The following is a 21,225-nucleotide window of genomic DNA, read 5'->3' as shown; positions in this document are numbered from 1 at the left end:
GGTCAAAGTTTGAAGTACAAGGAGTTTAAGGAGAAGGAAAAGCAGGTACCCCGCCGCCACCCTTTGAAGTTTCTGTTAACTTTTTTTTTTTCACTTTTTCAACTCCTACAATTCTTTTTCATTAAAAATAGGGGCTATTCACCAGGGTGGGGAGAGTGACAGTGGTCAGAGGTTGCCATGAAGCACGTGTACGAAGGGGCAGAGGGGGTATAGAAAGACGCAACGCATGGGGTCACCACGCCCGGGCAAGGCACAAGCCTTGCGCCTAAATTCAGGAAGAGCCGGAGGCGTCCACCGCAGACCCCAGAGTTCTCCTCTGAAAGGAAACCCTCCCCGGTTCGGCCTCGCCGGCGGGTCTACTTACACTCTTGACGTCAGCCCCTCGCAGGGTGATGCGCGTTTGCCTCCAGCTGTGGCCACCATTTCTTCCCCACAGGGCCGCTCCGTGGGCACCGTGTTTTCTCACAAACACCTGGAGCGTGCCGGAGTGCAGCCCCGTCACCTTGTGCCTGAACGACAGGCACAGGTCCCCTGAGTGCAGGAGGTGGCCAAGGGGGAGCCGCAGGCGAGCGGCCTTTCCCGCCGGGCCTTTGGCTGCCGAGACTGTCAGATACTGTCCACCTGCAGGGGAAGAGCAGGGCCGTGTATGCGCGCGCCCGCGTCCCTGCTGGCGCGACGGCGAGGACAGGCATTTCGCTCCTCTTGTTTTAGTGAACTTCAGACGGTGCCAGTCATCAGGAAAGAATTCCAGATTTTCGAAGGAGAAAAATAGGACTTAGGTCCATGGCTGTCTTAAATGCTATGGTTTTGTATTTACAGAAAACACTTTGCTCATGAGGAGTACAGATTATGCCAGGGACAGGCAATAATTAGTCATCCTAATGCTATAAATATTTCCAGTTAAATATGATCAGACATACACAGGCATTCACACATTCACCACCTCTTGATCTTCTTGCACCTAGAATTATACTGTCATGCTGGCTGGCTGGTATGGTGGTGAAGTTACCAGGGAGAATTTTCTAGGTGGATTTTCTGTCTCCTGGCAGTAAAGCAGATGGTGATTTAAAGGGGCACTAGATCTGTTTATTATCTCCTCTCTCCCCTCTTTAAAAAAAAAAAAAAAAAAAAATCTCTAAAGCACGGGTCCCCAACCCCCCGGCCACAGACCAGTACCGGTCCGTGGCCTGTTAGGAACCGGGCCGCACAGCAGGAGGTGAGCGTCGGGCAAGCGAGCGAAGCTTCATCTGTATTTGCAGCCGCTCCCCATCGCTCGCATTACCGCCTGAGCTCCGCCTCTTGTCAGCATTATGGTGAGCTGTATAATTATTTCTTATGTATTACAAAGTAATAATAATAGAAATAAAGGGCACAATAAATGTAATGTGCTTGAATCATCCCATAACCATCCCCCCTTCCCCGGTCCGTGGAAAAACTGTCTTCCGAGAAACCGGTTCCTGGTGCCAAAAAGGTTGGGGACCGCTGCTCTAAAGGGAGAAGGATCCTTTAAAAACGAGTTGGCTGTGCTTCTCATACCTGACCTCAAGAAGATGCAGAAGTGTTCTAGAAACCTGCCACATCTTCCTGGAGCATCAATAATATTTGGAGGTAAGCAGTTTAAAAGATTTTTATATAAATACAAATCCATAACAATATAATTACCATAGAAATTTTCCATTACACATACATGAACACAAAATGTTAGTAAAATCTTTCCCTTTGGAAAGGTCGCTTTGATGATGTCCTTGGATCCCTAGGGCTCCAGAATTTGCTTCCCTCTATTGTTAGAGGAATTGCAGTTAAGGGGGGAAAAAATGTTTGAGCAGCAGTGACGTGGGGGACAGTGCTTCTCAAGAGACGGAAAGTTGCAAGTAGTAGTTTGAAACTCAGTCCAGGTACAAGTGACATTCCCCTCAGGCTGTTTTATTGCAGCCACCTGAAAAACACACTGTAGTCTCAACACTGACTTATCCATAGGAAAAATGTGATTGGAATGCTGAACACCTGTAACTGCTTTGGTAGAAACCCCACTTATCTTTCATCGAAAAGCATTCCTTATGCTTAATCTGTACAAGACATGACAAGGTTTGGGATGTCCTATTCTTCAAGTGGCTTTCCTCTATCTACCCAGTCTCCTCTTTAAAGGCCCAAATAGGTGAGTTGTGTGTACCTGTGAGGGCCAGGTTCTGTATGAGGGCTCTCCGGGGAGCATCTCATGTAACCTTGCTAACAAGCCCTTGAAGTGAACACTTATTAGCTTCTGCATCTGCAAAACAAGCCTAAGGCTTTGAGAGGTGAAGTCACCCAAGGTGTCACCCAGCCAGTAGGCAGCAGAGTAACAGTATGAGTTCAGAACTGCCTGAACCCCTATTCAGCACAGGAATCACTGGTTTACACGTTTCTCTCCCCCAGTCAAAGAGGGTCTCTTACAGTCAAAGAGACTGTGAACTCTTTGATGTCAGAGCCAATCTCCCTCCGAACCCCATTACACTCCTAGAGTGTGGTAGGAGTTTAATGCCATTTGTTGAATAAATGACGTTCCAAGGATACAGCAGAAAACAACAGAGAACTAGATCCTTGAGTCGGGTACTTGACTCACCAAAAACAAACACAGTTTCTTGTACTCCTTCCACCCCTGTCTTCCCCAAATTAATCCAAACAATATTTTCAGCCAGAATATTTAGATGGATTTAGAATGTCTCCCCGTTAGTCAGCTTTTTGAATCATCACAGGTATTTTGGTTAAGACTAAGATATAAGGTTATTACAGTTAACCTGCAAGTTTTAAGAAAACAAGGATTATCTTAAATCCCTGTGGAATGTATACTAATATCACTATGCCAGACGCTGCCTGCAGCAAGACAACCTAACAAAAACCAAGACATCCTAATAAAAGAGTCAAATAATCATTTTATATAGATATTTAAAACTCTATAAATGAGGTTACTATTGCTCTTCCCCTACAGGGATACTCTGTGGCCACTAGGATTTTTTTTCTTTTTACCATGAAGAATTCTTGCCCTTTTTAATAAATGGAAGTATTACAAAGTTGGAACAGCTGCTAAGGGAAAAACTGATCTAGCACTCCAAATTACCTATTAAATAAAAATTTCACTTCTGATTCCAAAATACTGGTTTAAATAAAAAATTACATTAAATATTTTCATGGATTCAGTTTAAAGCATCACAATATCTAAAGTTGTTTTTTGGTAAATAATAGATGCTGTAACACTTGCCAGATATACAGGTGATAAAATTTTAATTTCAAACATATATGAAATGATATCTGGACAGGGTTACTAACTGCAGCGTTGTCTGAACTACCAAAAGGCTGGAAACAACTGAAACGTCCCTCAATGGATGTCTGGTTAAATACGTTTAAGAAGTGATGGAGTAACCGCCATTCACTTAAGAATGAAGGTGTTATGTATGCACCGATACAGAACAATCTATCTTCGACAACAATGGCTAATACTATTTGAATGGTAACTCTAGGACAGGGACTGCTTTAAATGCTTTACATATGTTTACTAGACACTACTGATGACCCTATTTAAATAACTTGCTCAAGATCCAAGCTCGTAAGTGGCGATGGTGGGTTTCAGCCCACGCATTCTGGCTTCAAAGTCAACTCACTTTTTTTTTTTTTCTTTTTTCCTTTGGAGTAAAATTGCTTTACAATGTTGTGTTAGTTTCTGCTGTACAGTGTAGTGATTCAGCTATATGTATACCTATATCCCCTCCCTCTTGGACCTCCCTCCTACCCCACCCCCCATCCCACATGTAGGTCGTCACAGAGCACCGAGCTGAGCTCCCTGTGTTATATAGCAGGTCCACACTCAGGTTAACTCTTAAGATAATATTGTTAAGTGGAAGAAGCAAGGTACAGAAGAGAGGGCTGTTGTGAGGAAAAATAGCTCTCTGGAAAGGTAACCAAGAAACTGGCTGCATCTGGGGAGGATGGACTGGGAGCCAGAGTTGGGAGGGAGCTTTTATTGTCACCGTTGATTTATTTTTCCATTTTCATGTATTTCAAAATAATGTTTCTTAACGCTGCAATAGACATAGTTGTACGTACACGCTGGCATATTTTATATTTAAACGAATTCCTTGTAGCTACCAGTAGCAGACAGAGTGCTGAGTCGGTTGAGATTAGGGTTCCAGGAAAAGGGCCCCAAGTTTAGCCTTGACACTACAGGAGAAGGGCGTGTGCTCAGGGCCACAGCTGTAAGTCTGTAGCACATTATCACATCTGTCAGGAGCACAATTTTCCATTCCCTAGAGGATGGATTAATTTCACTATCTCGCAGTTAAGTTTAAGACTGAATGTGATAACAAAACCTAATGAGCACCAGGGAGGTGACTAAAAAATGCACTTATTTTGCAGCTGTTTCTCAAAGTTATTAGTTTGTTTAAGGGAGGGTTTTTTAGAGATATTAGCATATAAGAATATTTGCAAATCTGGATCTTATAAGAAATGCACAACATACAAATCAGATGTGGAAATCCAAACATATGTTCCTTTACAAATGGTGTAATCTAGATAGAAACAAGCAAACAATTAGTGTGGTAGAATGATACACAAAAATAACTCATTAAATGGCTTATAGTCTTCTCTGGCCTTAGCATGTGATACATACATAACCCACCTGAACTGCCTAGAAGAAAAACAGGCACGGAAAGTAAGCTTCATTAGCATTCTCCATCTGAATATGTCAGAATCTGTACATGGTTAGAACTCCCCAACATATTCTAAAAAGCCCGCCTACGATTCCACCCTGACATAAGCTATGCCCTCCTACCTCTTGTAACTAAATCTCTGCCATCTTTGGTCTTCCCATCCGTTCCCCAAGCCAGAACCCTGCTCACTGAGCTCCTGGGACATTCCATTCCGAGTCAGAGGCTCCCAGAGCCCGTATAAGAGGCTTTCTAATCCACCCTTTGTCTCATTCTCAAAACAATATCTTGTCATATGTCACCCAGTCAAACATCTCCACCAACAGAGAGCTCCCTGCTTCCGTGGCCGCCTGATTTCTCTTTAGACAGCTCTGACTATGGTAAAGTTCTGAGTGAGCAAAAAATCAATCCCCCTGTAGTTCTCACCTACTGATCCGACTTCTTATCCCCTTGTGATCACGGAACAACTGAGATAGATGTTGTCGGTCTTGTATTTGAAAAGCTGCCCTGCTCCATTATTTCTTCTCCAGGCTAAACATTCTGGGTTCCTCACCTGTTTTTCTACAGGCTCTGAGACACCTCTCCACCCAGGTCATTCTCCTTTGAGTGAGTGACCTACAATTACCTGTGTACTTCTCAGACTGGTAAGAACCTACCAAAGTGTGTTTTCCATGCTGGAAAAAATACCTATTTCTATGGAGATGACCCAGCTTTGGGACAGCATTGATACAGGGTTCACTCATATTGATTTATTACCCACAAAAACGCTAAAAGTCTTTCACACTTTCTGCTAAGTCACATCTTCCGCCTCCTACAGCTGTGTAGGTGGTTTCTCGACCATGAGCTACACCATGTATTCATCCCCAGTAGATTTCATCCTCTTAAGTGTGACCCATTGATCTCATCTTTGGATGCTGTTTGTGTCGGCACACACAGTCGCTTTCTCCTCTGGCTTTACGTTATCCACAGATTGGTTAGTATGCCTTCAATATCCGGTTCATCCAAGTTGTTGGTAAAAACCTGGAGCAACCCCCAGAAGAGCATCCTTGAGGGGCCAGAGCCAATCACCAGGAGCTATCCAATCACCCAAGCAGCCACCACTTCCTTTCAACTTGTTCTGTATTATCACAGCCAAAGGACCATTTCAAACCTTTTTTTTGGTCTACCACTCTGTCAATTCTCTTCTCATTCTTCTATTGGAGGGCAAATGGATTTGGGGTCACAACAAATTTAAACATTTACAAATGTGACGAATAATAGAAACTGTTGAAAAGTACTAAATTGGTTCTAAAAGTATTTAAGTTCTAAAGGTCAAATATTTTACATAGACTGTCTACAGGGAAGTGCAATGAATTCTTCTGGCTTTAGCACGAATTATTCTCCCCAGTGTATACCTTACTTGAAAGAGTTATTCATTATGACCATGAACATTATTCACCATTCTGTCACACATGGTTGCTAAAGATCCTTCCTTCTGTAGCACACTACTCCAGGTCCGTGGTCACTCAAATCTACAGGCCTGAGATCTGCTAATCGGATCAGGCACACAAGCAGGACACAGAGGCCAGACTGGGTGGTGAAAACCCCAGAATAATGCTGATGTTCTGGGCACTGAACTGCTGAGATGGCTGCACAGGCAGTACAGAGAGGCCTGGATGGGAAGTCCATTCTTTAGCTCTGTGGCCTTAGGAAACTGATGTAACCTCTGGCCCTCTGTGAAACAAAAACAATATTACCTGCTTCACAGGGTAGATAAGAGGATTCGCTAAAACTGAGATGATGAATGAGTCAGGACTATAGTTGGTATTAAATAAATGTTGGTTTCTCTCTTATTCACAGTTATCTATGATATCAATAATAATGTGGTCTGGCTCAGAGTTAACCTTAAATAAGTGAGAGGGAGAACATGTAAGTGAGAATGAGGGAGTGTACTGGTGTGTGGGGGGGGGCATTAAAAATTACTTTATAGTTAAAAGAAATCTAAAGACTCCTTTGGGTTTGTTGGATACTCATTTTTTAAAAGTTTACCTCAATTTTTCATTTTATCTTTAACATTTCAATCTCAGGGGATCTAATGAATATATTTTTGCACTAATTCTTTAATAACTTGCTACTCAACGTGTGTATTAAGGATGAGCCCTAAAATTATCCCCAAGGAGCGTGTGAGAAATGCATCAAAATCTACATTTTAACAAGGCCTCCAGCTGACCTGTGTGCACACGGACCATTGAGAAGAGCTGGTTTTTTCTTTTTTTTTTGCGGTACGCGGGCCTCTCACTGCTGTGGCCTCTCCCGTTGCGGAGCACAGGCTCCGGACGCGCAGGCCCAGCGGCCACGGCTCACGGGCCCAGCCACTCCGGGGCACGTGGGATCTTCCCGGACCGGGGCACGAACCCGCGTCCCCTGCATCGGCAGGCGGACTCCCAACCACTGCGCCACCAGGGAAGCCCAGAAGAGCTGGTTTTAACAGAGCATATCCTCAAGTTAACTTTTACATGTTTTGTGCTCTATCTGTACACTTGGGATGGTATTTAGGAACTAGGCTTTTAAAAACAAATATCATAGAACTTCCCTAGTGGCGCAGTGGTTGAGAGTCCGCCTACCGATGCAGGAAACGCGGGTTCGTGCCCTGGTCCGGGAAGATCCCACGTGCCGCAGAGCGGCTGGGCCCGTGAACCATGGCCGCTGAGCCTGCGCGTCCGGAGCCTGTGCTCCGCAACGGGAGGGGCCACAACAAGTAACATACTTTTTCTTCATGTCTTGTATCTTTCATACTTTTTCTTCATGTCTTGTATCTTTCATTTCTAAGTCTAGAATCAGGAGTATAAAAAGCAAAAAAAGAAACCAAACTCCTCACCCTTCCATTAAGTTGGACTCACCCATATAAGATTTAACTACTAAAGGGAAGGCACCGGAGCCTGTGCTCCGCAACGGGAGAGGCCACAGCAAAGGGAGGCCAGCATAGCACAAAAAAAAAAAAAAAAAAAAAAAAAAAGGGAGGGTAAAAACCAACAATAATATGTAGCTTTGCTTCCTGAAGTAAGACGACAAAACATATTGTAAGTTCTGAAACTTTATAGATTCTTAGGAAGTGTGCAATTTAAAAGTCTTAATTTTCCAAGGGACTATATTTAAATCTCCCTTTCTTATAACATTCTCTTGTGGAATAAGTGATGGTAATTTACAACTAATTTCTCCAGCATCCAAATTAGACTGAAAATTAAACTGTGAGAGATATTCACAACTTTGCAGGAATTTCCACTGTCTCCTTCTGCTACATCTTAAAAGAGAAAGACATAATCAAGAAAACAACCACAGGCTACTATGATGGCTGCTGTACCACAATATTATTTTTATGCTTGGGAATGGGGCACTGCATGTAACTTGAAAATTATATTTTAGAATGAGTCTACATGTTTTATATATAGAAAGCTTTTTTTGAGAGAAATTAGCTGGCCTTTTAATAAACTGCTTGTCTACTTAAAATTCTAATTGATAGCTAACAAATTCAGATCACCTAAAAAAAAATAGAAGATGAATGCTGGACAAGCTTTCTTTATCCTCTCTATTAAGTAAACACAGAGCTGCGTTATAGTACCCTTGATTATCAGAACTGGGGTCCTCAGATAGGATCCAACCGAAATGTGTACTAGGGGTAGATGAACGGTTTTACCTGCTGGATCCCTCACCGGTTCCCAGTGCAAGTCACTGTCTTTTTCTCGGATCCATCCACAAAGCCCATGGTCAAAATTACAACTGTGTATCAGGACACCTGCAAGGAAATAACCAGAAACATGAGTAGACCACAAACCCAACAGCTGATGACAAAGATGAATTTGTGAACTAGGGGTATCTGTACAAGTATTCTCTCCTGTCCGCACTTAATTACCCCACCAGACTGTCTCTTCATGAGATCAAGAGGAAATCACATGAACCCTTTCTCAGCACAACTGTGCATCAGTGCTCAGCTGTAAAAATAGAACACACATTTGTTGCCAAATTATGACCTTCTTACATCATCACTTATAAAATATGATTCCCTCCTCAGCTTAAATGCTGCTTTTATATTTTTTTTTTAAAAACAAGATAATGATGATTCACTGGTTTTGCTCAACTGATTTAACTACAGAGGAAACCAAGTGGTAAAAAAAAAAAAATGTATAATTTTCCCAGATGTAACCGAACAATCTACAGTTTAAAAGTTATTTTAATGAAATGGAGAGAAAAAATAAAATGTCATTATAACGGTACTAAGAATATAGGGATCTACCTGGATCATCCTTTGCTTCATCATCTGCACTGACTCCTCTTTCAATTTCAAATCTTTCAAACAAGTCATTTGAAGGCTGCCGTGGAACTACAAGAGAGAGAGGCATTTTGTTTTGTTTCGATAAGGCAATGACAAAGAAGCGCTACCTTTACCGATGGGGCGGGGGGAAAAGACCTAGGTATTTCACTCATCTGGAAGAATCCAAAATATTTAATCACTGTTCACATGAAGATTCATGAAGTTTGTTCTGCAGAGATCTTATACTTTAACATTTATCTGGGTACAATTTTAAAAAATGGGTTTCAAAAGTTTCTAAAATTCAACATAAAATACATTAAAAAATCTTTATCTGGAAAAGACATTTTAAAACAGCTACCAATTGCGAGCAAAATATCTCTATGAAATTCTAAAACTTGTCTATGAAAGATACATTATGAACTCTAAATTAAGGTTGTTTTAATGGAAAACAAAATGCCCGTAATTGCAGCGAATGGTTTGACTTTCTAACCAAAACATGGACTCCTCTCCAGCGAACCCTACGTATGCTATGGCTTCTGGGCTCAAGCAGGTTCCTTGGCTCCTTTTAGATCAAATCCAAACTCCAAATTGCACAGCATTCACAATCCACCCCCAAAACACACAATCCTGCCCAAATATGCCATTCATGTTCACGTCTCTGAACCCATCCCCAGCTTGGGAGCTCGTCTTCCTGGTAATTAACCAGCCAAACTTCCCCTCTCTGTTCAAGGGTCAGTGTAAATATCACTGACGGCGGCGGGGGGGGGGGACACGGACGGACGGGGGACTTTCACATTCTGGGCGAATTCAAATCTTCCCCCTCCTACTCTGATGGCTCATGTTTACACGCCTCTATTACACTCTTTCCTAAAGAACTGCAGTTATTTACACACACGTGTGTGTCTCTCCCTCTGCTGCTTTCTGAGGTCCTGCAGGGCATCGATCATGTCTTACTCATGTGGCATTCCCAGGGCTTGACCTAGTGACAGGCACTCAACAAGTGTTTACTGAATGAATGGGAAGGTCTTGTCAGAAACCCACGTACTTTGTCAACCCTTTTCCTCAAATGAAACAAGTGGGACAGAGCTGAAAAATACACTTTAAAAAATGGATTCGTATAAATCATCATTTGCTCATTCATTCAGTGTACATCTGATGGCCACCCATATGCCAAGCACTGGGGTAGGTCCCGAGGAGACAAGGTAAAAGGGTGAACAAGACCAACAAGGACCTGGCCCCTGTGGAGCTTGCATTCTAATGGGAGAGGTAAACATTAAACATGTAGATAAAAGAACACCACAACTCTAAATTCTGATGAAAACTAAGACGGAAAAACACCAGATGATGTCAGGGAGAATAGCTCGGTTGGGAGTAGGGAGTGTGTGAGAATGTTGGTGGTAGTGGAGGGGAATTCTTGGCCAAAGATCAGGGAATCCTCCCTTTTCTTTGCCAGAACTTAAATTAATTAGCTCTATTTTTATAAGGCAGGGAGTGAAAGATGTAGAACACCAGGGAACACACATCAGTCAAAAGGGTTCTTTTTCATTAATGTTCCAGTTATTTTTAGCAGTAATTTTTTAAATCAAGTAAACGAACCCATAATATTTGCACTGATTTTTTGAGCTTACTGCTTTTGAAGTTTTTCCTTTTTGTTGCAAAAGTCCAAACAGTGAAGCCCCTTCCTCTTCCACTCCCCCCACTCACATATACCCCTCTACACACAGCCTGAGAAAGATGGAAGAAGAGAAGCAGGTCAACGGACAAGATCTGGGGACACAGCCTGATCACAGGTGCCCTGGGAGAGGCAAATGGCCGCCCTCTTTTACACTCAGATGACTGACAGCAATGACATCCAATTCCAGCTTTCCTTTCCTCACTTGGGCTCTGAGAGGGAGACCGCCTCTTATTTACTATAAATATTACAGAGTTGTAGGCATACATGCTTCATTTCTCATGACAGAGAAAGTTAACCCCCCCCCCCCCCACACACAACTCTATAGAACAACACTTTTTTGTTCCCTTCTCTTGTTGTAACTTATAGAAATCACCTCTGGATTGTAATAGTTCAAATCTTACAGTACCATATTTTAGGGGCATTATGATGGTTTGTCAGCACCCTTTTCTCCAAGTGAAGGATGGTCAAATGGTAAATGCAGTCTTGGTGCAGGGGGACAGGATCCTAAAAAGGTTTCCTGGCACAGGGACCTGTTTTACAAAAGGAGATCAAGGACATCCTCTCTGAGCAAGCACCATTCAGTCTGAGAGGGAAAGAACATGGAACGTTCCAAGCAAAAAGCAAAGTGCTGGAGTGGGGAAAGACGGAGTATTTCAGGCAGTAAGTACAAAGACAGTGCTCGGGAACATTAGAGAAAGGAGTTCACAGTGTCTGGAGGATGCTCAGAAACGAAGAAAGTGGGATGCGAGGAGGTTAAAAGGAAGGAATGAGACCACATGTTTGGAAAACAGTCAGCCAGAAAATTAGTTATCTAACAACTCGCAAAGTGCCAGATGGTTATCAGTATTTTAGGCACTTGGTTTCCAAGAACCTTTTAATTTAGCAGCAGATGATCACGCACACCTTCACTGCAGTTCACTGGGAAACATGCCAAGGAATTTAGACCTGAAATGCTCAGCAGCTATTAGTTCTTACAATTTTGTGTGCTCCAGTCTGTAGCTCTGCCCAAGTACTGAACGAATCCTCCTTCCTTACACACACCAGTATGGATTGGTAAGCATCCCACTGAAGTGTCAAGAGAAGGTTCACTACTCACTCCCTGCTATGTTTTACAGTTTATATAAAAATATTAAGTGAAATAATTTCCACTATGTACAAGAGAAACAGATGAACAAACAAAAAAAACAGACTAGAAAAAACAGTGATAAGAAATACACTCCCACACTTCACACTTATATGGTCAACATAGGACAAAGGAACCAAGAATATACAATGGGGAAAGGACAGTCTCCTCAATAAATAATGTTGGGAAAACTGGACAGCCACATGCAAAAGAATGAAACTGGATCATTTTCTTACACTATACACACAAAAATGACAGAATGGGCTAAAGACTTGAACCTAAGACTTGAAATCATAAACCTCGTAGAATAAAAACCATAGGCGTTAAGCTCCTTAACGCTGGCCTTGGAGATGATTTTTTTAGATCTGACGCCTAAAGCAAAATAAATAAGTGGGACTACACTAGAAACCTTCTGCGCAGGAAAGGAAATGATCGACAAAAATGAATGGGAGGAAGTATTTGCAGATCATTTATCTGATAAGGAGTTAATATCCAAAATATATAAAGAACTCATACAACTCCATAGGAAAAACACCAATCTGATTTAAAAACTGGGAAGATCCGAAGAGAGATTTTTCCGAAGAAGATACACTAAAAGTGCATGAAAAGGCGCTCATCGTCACTTATCACCAGGGAAATGCACATCAAAACCACGATGAGGGGGCTTCCCTGGTGGCGCAGCGGTTGCGCGTCCGCCTGCCGATGCAGGGGAACCGGGTTCGCGCCCCGGTCTGGGAGGATCCCACATGCCGCGGAGCGGCTGGGCCCGTGAGCCATGGCCGCTGCGCCTGCGCGTCCGGAGCCTGTCCTCCGCGACGGGAGAGGCCACAGCAGAGGGAGGCCCGCATACCACAAAAAACAAACAAAAAAAAACCACGATGAGATATCACCTCACATCTATTAGAATGGCTACCATCAGAAAGACAGTGGGCCCCGGAACAACACGAGTTTGAACTATACGGGTCCATGCTTATGCATGTGGGTATTTTTCACTGAACAATGTGCAACAGATCCACCACACCGTCCACAGCTGGTTGAATCCACCACGTGATATGGAACCTTGGATGGGATGGGCCAAATGTAAAGTTATATGCAGATTTTCAACGGTGCAGAGGGTCAGTACTCCAACCCTTGAACAACTGAGGAAATTGACTGCCCAGGAAATAACAGATGGTTATTTGCATGGGGAGAAAAGGGAACTGTCATGCACTGTTGGTGGGAATAGGAATTTGAAAACGTTATGGAGAGTCCTCAAAAAATTAAAAATAGAACTATTGCATAATACAGCAATTCCACTCTTGGGTATATATCTGAAGAAAGTGAACACACTAATTTGAAAAGATATATGCACCCCTGTGTTCACTGCATTGTTTACAACAGCCAAGACATGGAAACAACCTAAGTTCCCATCAATAGATGAATGGGAAAAGAAGTGGTGGTATATATATACACACAATTAATGTTCCTCAGCCATAAAAAAGAATGAAAGCCTGCCATTTGTAACAACATGGATGGATCCTGAGGGTATTATGCTAAGGGTATTATTATGGCAGACAGAAAAAGACAAATACTGTACGATCTCACTTATATGTGGCATCTAAAGAAAAAAAAAAAGCGCACAGAACAACAGATTGGTGGCCGCCAGAGGCAGGAGGTAGGAGGTGAATGAAATGGGTGAAGGGGGTCAAAGGGTACAAACTTCCAGTTATAAGTAAATCATGAGGAAGTATAATGTATGCGTGGTGACTGTAGTTAATAATACTGTGTTGCATATTTGAAAGTTACTAAGAGAGCAAATCATAAAAGTTTCCAATCACAAGAAAAAAAAGTTTATAACTATGTTTGGTGACAAGCGTTAACTAGACTTATGGTGTTGATCATTTTGTAACATATGCAAATATGGAATCATATTGTACACCTAAACCGATGTAATGTTACATGTCCATATACGTCAATAATAATAATGAAGAAATATACCAATATGCTAATAGAAGTAGTCTGAGTACTGGAAATAAAAGTAATGTTTTATCATTTATTGGTTTGTCTTTTGTAATTCTATATTTTTAAAGATTGTTTATAAAAAGGATTTCTATTATGAAAAAAAAGTACTGAAAACATTAAAAGAAAAGAGAGTTCTGTCAGAGTATATACAGTCTCCTACCCCATAGCAGCTGTATGTCTGTGATTTGTATTTTGATTGCTCAAAGAGTACTTTGAATAGTCTTGATACCTGTTATTAAATGTGAGGCTATGAAATTGAGATGTATTTGTGAAATTCAAACATATTCTTTGATTCAATGCAGAAAATGCTAATTAAAATACATGACTAGCCTTATCTAAAAATAGAATTATAACCGGGAGAGATGCTAACACACACACACACACACATTTATATTTATAAAGACAAACACATATCTGATATTTTCTGTAGTTGGACCATTAATCCTTAGAATCAGAATGGTATAATTTTAGAGATTAGAAAGGGATAAGAGAAATGCTAACAATACAGTTCCTCTACCATCTGTCTGTCCATCCTCCCTCCCTCTATTCCATCCACTTATTAATGCTCTCAATCAAGAAACTGACCATCCACTGAGTGCGAGGCACTGGGCTCACTTTTGTGAAGCAATGAGCATACTCTTTCCTTCATGGGATCTACGTTCTAGAGGTGAAGACAGACATCTAACAACCTCCCATGTAATGAATGAATGCTTTAAAGGAGACCTAGAGGATGCTATGTGAGCTTTGGTGGTGAGGGGGAGAAGGGGGGCTCTCTAAGCTAGCCCAGGAGGAAGATGCATGAAAATCTCTGAGAGGTGCTGCTTACACTGCGACCTGAAGGATGAGTCACTGTGAGCTAGCGCCCTAGAGAGTGAACGGGTGTGAACTCAAACATCATTCTAGGTGTAGAGCTCACAGGGGGAGAGGGAGGGGGAGGGAAGGAGGGAACCAAATGAAGCTGGAGATGCAGGCAGACGTTGCAGGGCCTTTTAAAGCTCTGTAAATATTGTGGACTTTATTCTGGCGGAAACTGGAAGTCTCAAAGATTCTAACAGAGGAGCGCCAAGATCAGGTACATCATTCTGGCTGGAGCACAGAGAATGAACAGGACGGAGGAGGGAGTGGCTGCCAGAGGGCAGTTATGACCGAAATTAACACAAAAAAAAGAATGTTCGTATACTCTTTAGAAGACTTATTTCCTAAACATTTTTCTTCCATCAGTTAACATTTCATCCACCAAGACGTATGTCTTATCATCTTCCGCATGAACTAAAACACAGGGAAGTACAGGAACTGAAGCGAGCAGACAGCAGGATAAAAACGTGGTTGGCTGGGGCTCAGGGGCCCAGTACTTTCCTAGCGGCTGGGGAACCCCGGAGCCCTGGAGCCTGTGAGAAGAACTGGCCACACAGATAAGCAAGAAACTTCTTAAAAGGAACTCCATCCCAGAACATTCTATTAAATATATTTTCCCCAGGGATAGAAATATTAATATATAGCCTGCATTCATGAATGAAGTTTCCCAAAGAGTCAACTGCATATTTTTACCAAAAAGCATTAAAAGTAAGCACAGTGAAGTAAATGTAAATGTTATCACGCACACCTCTCACTGCAAGACTTCTTCCAAACAGTAACTACTATAGCAGAATGTAAGCACAGTTTATTAAAGGCAGGTTTGCAAATTCTGTTTCTGTTCTAGGGTGGCTCCCATGACATTACCCAGGCCAGTTCTGGCATTTGTTGTTGGACTAAAAGATTAAAGATAACACGGTCTTAAATTCTTTCTCTACTTAGGGATTTAGTTCATCTGAAGAGAATGGTATGTATGTAACTTTCCTAATATCCTGAAGGCTCTTTCTGGTGGCAAAATTTAGAGATGACAGAGTGGAGACGAGTGACAAGGGTTTTAAGAGCCTCGCATCTCCCCTCCACACCGCTTTCTCTTCTCCTCCTCTCCTCTGCCCCCTCCCTTTTCTCCTCTGCCCCTTTCTTTCCCTCTCCAGGTGAAGAACATACACATTATAGCTTTAAATTACCAGAGAGAAGCAAATAAAATGATTGGAAAAGAGATTCTGACATTTCCTTAACTACGTTAGAGAAAATTCCCAGCCATCTACTGATTACTAGCAAAAAGCAAAAGACTGCTGGGCTCCACAGAAATAAGCCCTTGTGTGCTAAAGCTTTCACTGTGTAGGAAAAATCCACAAAGTTCAAAAGACACCTTTGGGCTGAGAGTAAAGAGCAGAACTGGGAAGAATTAAATCTCTGGTGAAAGGTGGAACATACACACAGCTAACAATAATGAGCCCCAATATGTGACTCCCCTCTCTCTCTCCTAATAAAGTTTCCGGACAACTTGAAGCACTGCCTAGAGCAATAGCTAAGTCTGGCCATAAAGGTGATGACTCAGCTCTTCTAGATCGGGAGATCATTTGACAGGGAACGTGGAGGGAGAGAAGGAAGGAGAGGAGGGAAGGGGTGCAGGGGCGAGGCAAGAGACGGCATCTTAGACCCCTTGTCTTTCATCTCCACTCTGTCAGCTCTAAAGATCCCTGGGTTTTGCCACCAGAACCGTTTTTAATCCCCTTCCCTCTTCTAAGCCAAAGGAAGTCAGAAGTTTAGGCGCTGTCAGGACTGAGTCCAAGCACTGGAACAGAACGCAGGCGGTGCCATAGCCGACGATTTGCCTACAGTACAGCTGCTTGGGTGAGTGCGGCACGAACACCCCCGAGGTGACACAGAAGCCCACCTACTGTGGGGGACAGGTGTCAATGCCCTCAGGCCAAATGAATCACCTCAGAGGAAGAAAGGAAGCTTTTATTTCTGATACTTATCAGACCCATCATGTATGTTTCTCATCTAGACAGATTCATCTCTGAAAAGGCTGTTGTTACTATTTGCTGGGTAAAGAAGTTGAGGTGATGCTGTCTCTGTTTTAACATCACAACTGTTCAGTTAGGTACTGTAAACACCTAAATAAAACAGGATGTTCCAATTATTTGGTCGTAAGTAAAGGGTCTATGAAATAGCAGCTTTCTATTTTCATTTTCTCTGCTCCCCTAATAGCTCATACTTGCAAATCAATTTGTTTCTAAAGGATCTGGTTAGCCAAAAATAACATTTAAAATATTGTGAACATTAAAACTGTAATGAACCATAATAAAAAGCATCAGAAAAATATAAACTCAAAACCAGAACACAAAATAGGGCTGTGTTTTTATGAGTTAAGTAGGAAATGTTATCATCACCATATAAATGAATTCAACAACATCAACAGAAGTAGTATAGCTATTGTGTATTGAGTTCTTATTCTACGCCAAGCACCCTCTCACCTAATTTTCACAACGGCCCAATGTAGTAGATACTATTATTATCACCACTTACGGATGAAGAAACAAGGTCATAGGAAGATTTAGTAACATGCCCCAAATCTCAGAGTGGCTATGGCACAGTACTTTTCATTACAACTCGATAGACAAGTGTGCATAAAACTCAACAAAAAATCTGATTTCTGACTTTGGTCACATTCACCGAGAACTCAATTTATACTTTCTGGAAAGAGCTATTTTTTTCTTTACCAGCCATCATAGGATCCAATTAAAATATACATAAAATGCCTTGAAAACCTTCAGAATTCACAGCACCAGAATCTGACCTACAAGCAGTCCTTCAAAACATTCGCTGAAATTTCATCTTCAGGGAGATGTCAGGCATCTTCTCAGGGCCTCTCGAGGCCTTACGGTTTACTAGAAAGCAAACTAGTTTGAAGACCTGTTCACCCCTCGGCAGAAACAATCTTTTTACTCATCACCACATAGAATCAGAAAAGATCATATTTCCATGACTAAGAACAATGTGATCACACCAGCCAGACTCTGTAAAATCCGTAAAAGGGAAATGAGAGAAAAAACCTGTGGACAGCAGGCAGCAAAGCAGCAATCATTAAAGTGCAAACAGTTTTGTTCTTACTGGTGGTGCTTGGAATTTCAACACATTCTCATGAACATCACAGCAACGAGTCTGGTTTTCTGATATGGCCACTCATCAGAGCACCTGATACGTATTACAATGTATTCTATAAGCTTTACTCTGCAACACTTTTTTTCTTTATAGGACCCAGATGCTGTATGCTATATTTTAGGCAAATTTTAAACAACCTACATCTGGCTAATTCTGTCTCCATTCAAGACATGGTTCTGCTGGGTTGGAGCTGCCATTATGGTTTAGAGAGCCCTACTCTTCAGTGTAGTCAGCAGATCGGCAGTGTTACTTCTGAGCTTGTTAAAAATGCAGAATCTCAGGCCCTAACCTAGACCCACTGAATCAAAGTTTTCATTTTAACAAAGTCTCTGTGTGACCTGTACACCCACTAAAGACGGAGACGTACTTCCCTAGAAAGTCTGATTTAGTAAATTGGTGGTAGGGATTAGGCATCTACATTTTCAAGAAGCACCCTAGGTTATTCTGGTTCAACTGGGCTTCTGATAACACTTTGAGAAAAATCTACTTCCTGATCCAAGTGCTATTATATTCCTTGCAGAGCTTCCTAGCTAGAACTGGACAGATCTGACGTGCTCAATTGTAAAGAAATTTTGAAAAGTTAAAAATAAGTTAAAACTTTGAATGAATTTTTAAAAACCAGTAAGTTCTAAATAAAGTTAACATGATTCACAATCAGAATCCCCCGGGGTACTTTTTCAAATCACACGACTCAACTCTCCTGCTGGGAGAGCGGGATTCTATTACCTCGGCCCTTCTCCTAAGGATTGACTACTATAATCAATTACTGTGACCAGTGATCGTGGCAATGGGAAGAATAAAAATCACTGCATGAGGATAACACAAAGACAATGAAAATCACCCCAAATATCAACAACTGGATAGATCCATGGTTACTATTTTGGTCTTTTTTCTTCCAGACTTTTATATTCATCCAGACCTATGAAGACGTGTATTTTACACGTAATTGGGATCAAATGGTATGCACAGTTTTGTACATTCTTTTCACTTAACATTTTTATAACCTAGGTACTTTCCCAAGTCATTAAACGTTTTTTTTAAAAAAACATTACTTCATACTATTTCATGGTATTGCTAGACTGGAATTGCATTTTCCCCTTATGTCCTTTACTTTGGATTCTACATAATGTTTTTCTTATGTTCTCTGCTCTGGGATATCTCCTACCTGCTCTTATACCAGATTTTTATCTTTGGTGTTCACTTGGTCTCCAACTTTTTAGCAGTCCCCTACAGCATACCTCTGGTGTCCAGACAGGCAGCCCACCAGTTAAATCTGCCTTTCTTGCTCTAAGTCTGCCCAGCACTTTTCTGTTCTCCCCTCCCCCCGAGGCTCTTCCAGAGTCCAAGATCAACCCACTGGTCTCAGAAACCATGCAAATGAGAGCCAATGGTAGAAGGCTATTCGATTTGTGGAGCATGGTCTCTATAATTCTTAGTTCAGCCCAGCCTGATCTGAAGTGGATTATAATAAACTCTAATCCCAACAGTTAAATAAACCCAGTTAAATCCACTCAGGAAATGATGCACGTTATAGACCTCTCCAAGAGATTCACAGTGACCATTAGCATATTGAAAAGTCCCACACTTAAAAAACCTATTTAAGTGGCTAAACCAAGGGTCTCTTAAATTTATTTGACTTCAGAACTTTTTTAGGCATACACTTGCATAATATTCCAGAGAACTAATGTTCTATGAAACACACTTTGAGAAGCACTGGTCTGTCCCATTAGTGAAGGAACAAGAATTTCATGCTATATCAGGTAACTTTAGTTGTTGCTCAAATCATGCCTATAGGGCTAGCCCTGAAAATACACCTGCTTATAATTCTGTTCACACAATCTGAAAAACCTAGGGTTCCTCAAGTTAAAATTATTTTAAAAACACATGTTTAATATTTCACATCATACATAAAAAGTCATTTCCTTAATCATGTATTATTTAAATGCTCCCGGGACTTCCCTGGTGGTGCAGTGGTTAAGAATCTGCCTGCTAATGCAGGGAACACGGGTTTCAGCCCTGGTCTGGGAAGATCCCATGTGCTGCAGAGCAACTAAGCCCATGCGCCACAACTACTGAGCCTGCGCTCTAGAGCCCGTGAGCCACAACTACTGAGCCCATGCGCCGCAACTACTGAGCCCACACGCCATGACTACTGAAGCCCATGCTCCTAGAGCCCGTGCTCTGTGACAAGAGAAGCCACCACAAAGAGTAGCCCCCGCTCGCTGCAACTAGAGAAAGCCCGCGCACAGCAATGAAGACCCAGCGCGGCCAAAAATAAATAATAAAAGTATAACAGAAAAATTATTTGAGCTAGTTTCAGGAGCTAGGAAATATATACTTTGAAACATTATCTCTAACATCGTTTTCCTTCTCACTAACTTTGACTTTTCAGATTTAATAATCCACTGACTAGAACATCAGTCTCCAAAAAGGAAGGGAGGAAAGGGAGAAAGAGAGAAAAAGATGGTGGAAGCACAATTAAAAACCTCCCCATATTATAAAAATAAGTCACAATCAGGAAAGAATATTTTTTATTTCTTAAATATAGATTTAATGTGTTACTAAACTAGCTTGTGTATGGAAATTGATTACATGATGATAATTTTTATTTTAAAATGTCATGAGTGATTGATCTAATCATTCATTTCTATGCCCCACAAATAGTATTCAATTGCTGATTATGTGCCAGGCATTATTCTAGGTTCTTGAGATATACCAATAAGCAAAACAGAGAAAGACCCCTGCCCCTCAAAAAGCTTATATTCTAGTCAGAAGAGACAAAAATAGACATTATAAATAAGTAAACAAGATAGTACATAGAAGGTGATAAATGCTATTTAAAAAAACAGTAGAGAGTTGTGAGATCAGGTGTGCTGGCAGTGGCTGCAGAGGTCACAGTATTGAAGAGAAGGGGTCAGAGTGGCCTCACTGGCAAGTTGAGATGTGCATGAAGAGGTGAGAAAGTGAGACAAGCTGATAGCAGGAGGAAGAGTGTTCCAGAAAGAGGGAAGAGCTAGAGCAAAAATCCTGAGATGGGAGAAGCTGGAGGAACAGCAAAGAGGCTGGAGTGAAGTGAATGAGGGGAAGAGTGCTAGGAGATGTGATCTGAGGACTTTGGAAGCCGCCAGGAGGGCTTCTGTTCTCACTGAAGGAAGTAGGTGCGAATGCAGAGCTTTGAACAATGACATCTCATTTAAGTTTTAAAAGATGACTCTGGCTGCTGGGTTGAGGGGAGACAGCAGAGGGACAAGGGTGGGAGCAGGCAGACCGGCTGGAAGGCTACCGCAGTGCAGATCCGCGGGTCCTCACCCGTCATTCTCAAATCCAAAAGCTGCTTCCATAAACTCATTAGGTGGCAAATCTAACCTTCACTTAACCTAACTTAAATGGCTTTAGTAGCCAAATTAGTGTAAATATTCATGTTTTCCTGTAGAAACATTAA

General features: G+C 41.8%; 1 protein-coding gene across 11 annotated transcripts in view; it reads right to left on the bottom strand.

The window, feature by feature from the left end:
- NPNT (nephronectin) overlaps positions 1–21,225 on the bottom strand; it is a 79,822-nt gene that overhangs the window by 3,779 nt on the left and 54,818 nt on the right. For 6 of the 11 annotated variants that reach the window (XM_055086157.1, XM_028492152.2, XM_028492151.2 and 3 more), the window contains 3 exons: positions 8,947–9,033; positions 8,350–8,448; positions 365–621 (listed from right to left, as the gene is read on the bottom strand). In XM_055086157.1, the coding sequence (XP_054942132.1) occupies positions 365–621; positions 8,350–8,448; positions 8,947–9,033 (443 nt within the window). The other 5 variants (XM_055086162.1, XM_055086159.1, XM_055086160.1 and 2 more) reach the window with 4 other exon arrangements.

This window comes from Physeter macrocephalus, chromosome 7, assembly GCF_002837175.3.
Source record: "Physeter macrocephalus isolate SW-GA chromosome 7, ASM283717v5, whole genome shotgun sequence".
Classification (NCBI taxonomy): Eukaryota; Metazoa; Chordata; class Mammalia; order Artiodactyla; family Physeteridae; genus Physeter; species Physeter macrocephalus.
The sequence above is the reverse complement of the archived record's forward strand: the minus strand, read 5'-3'. Positions and strand labels throughout refer to the sequence as shown.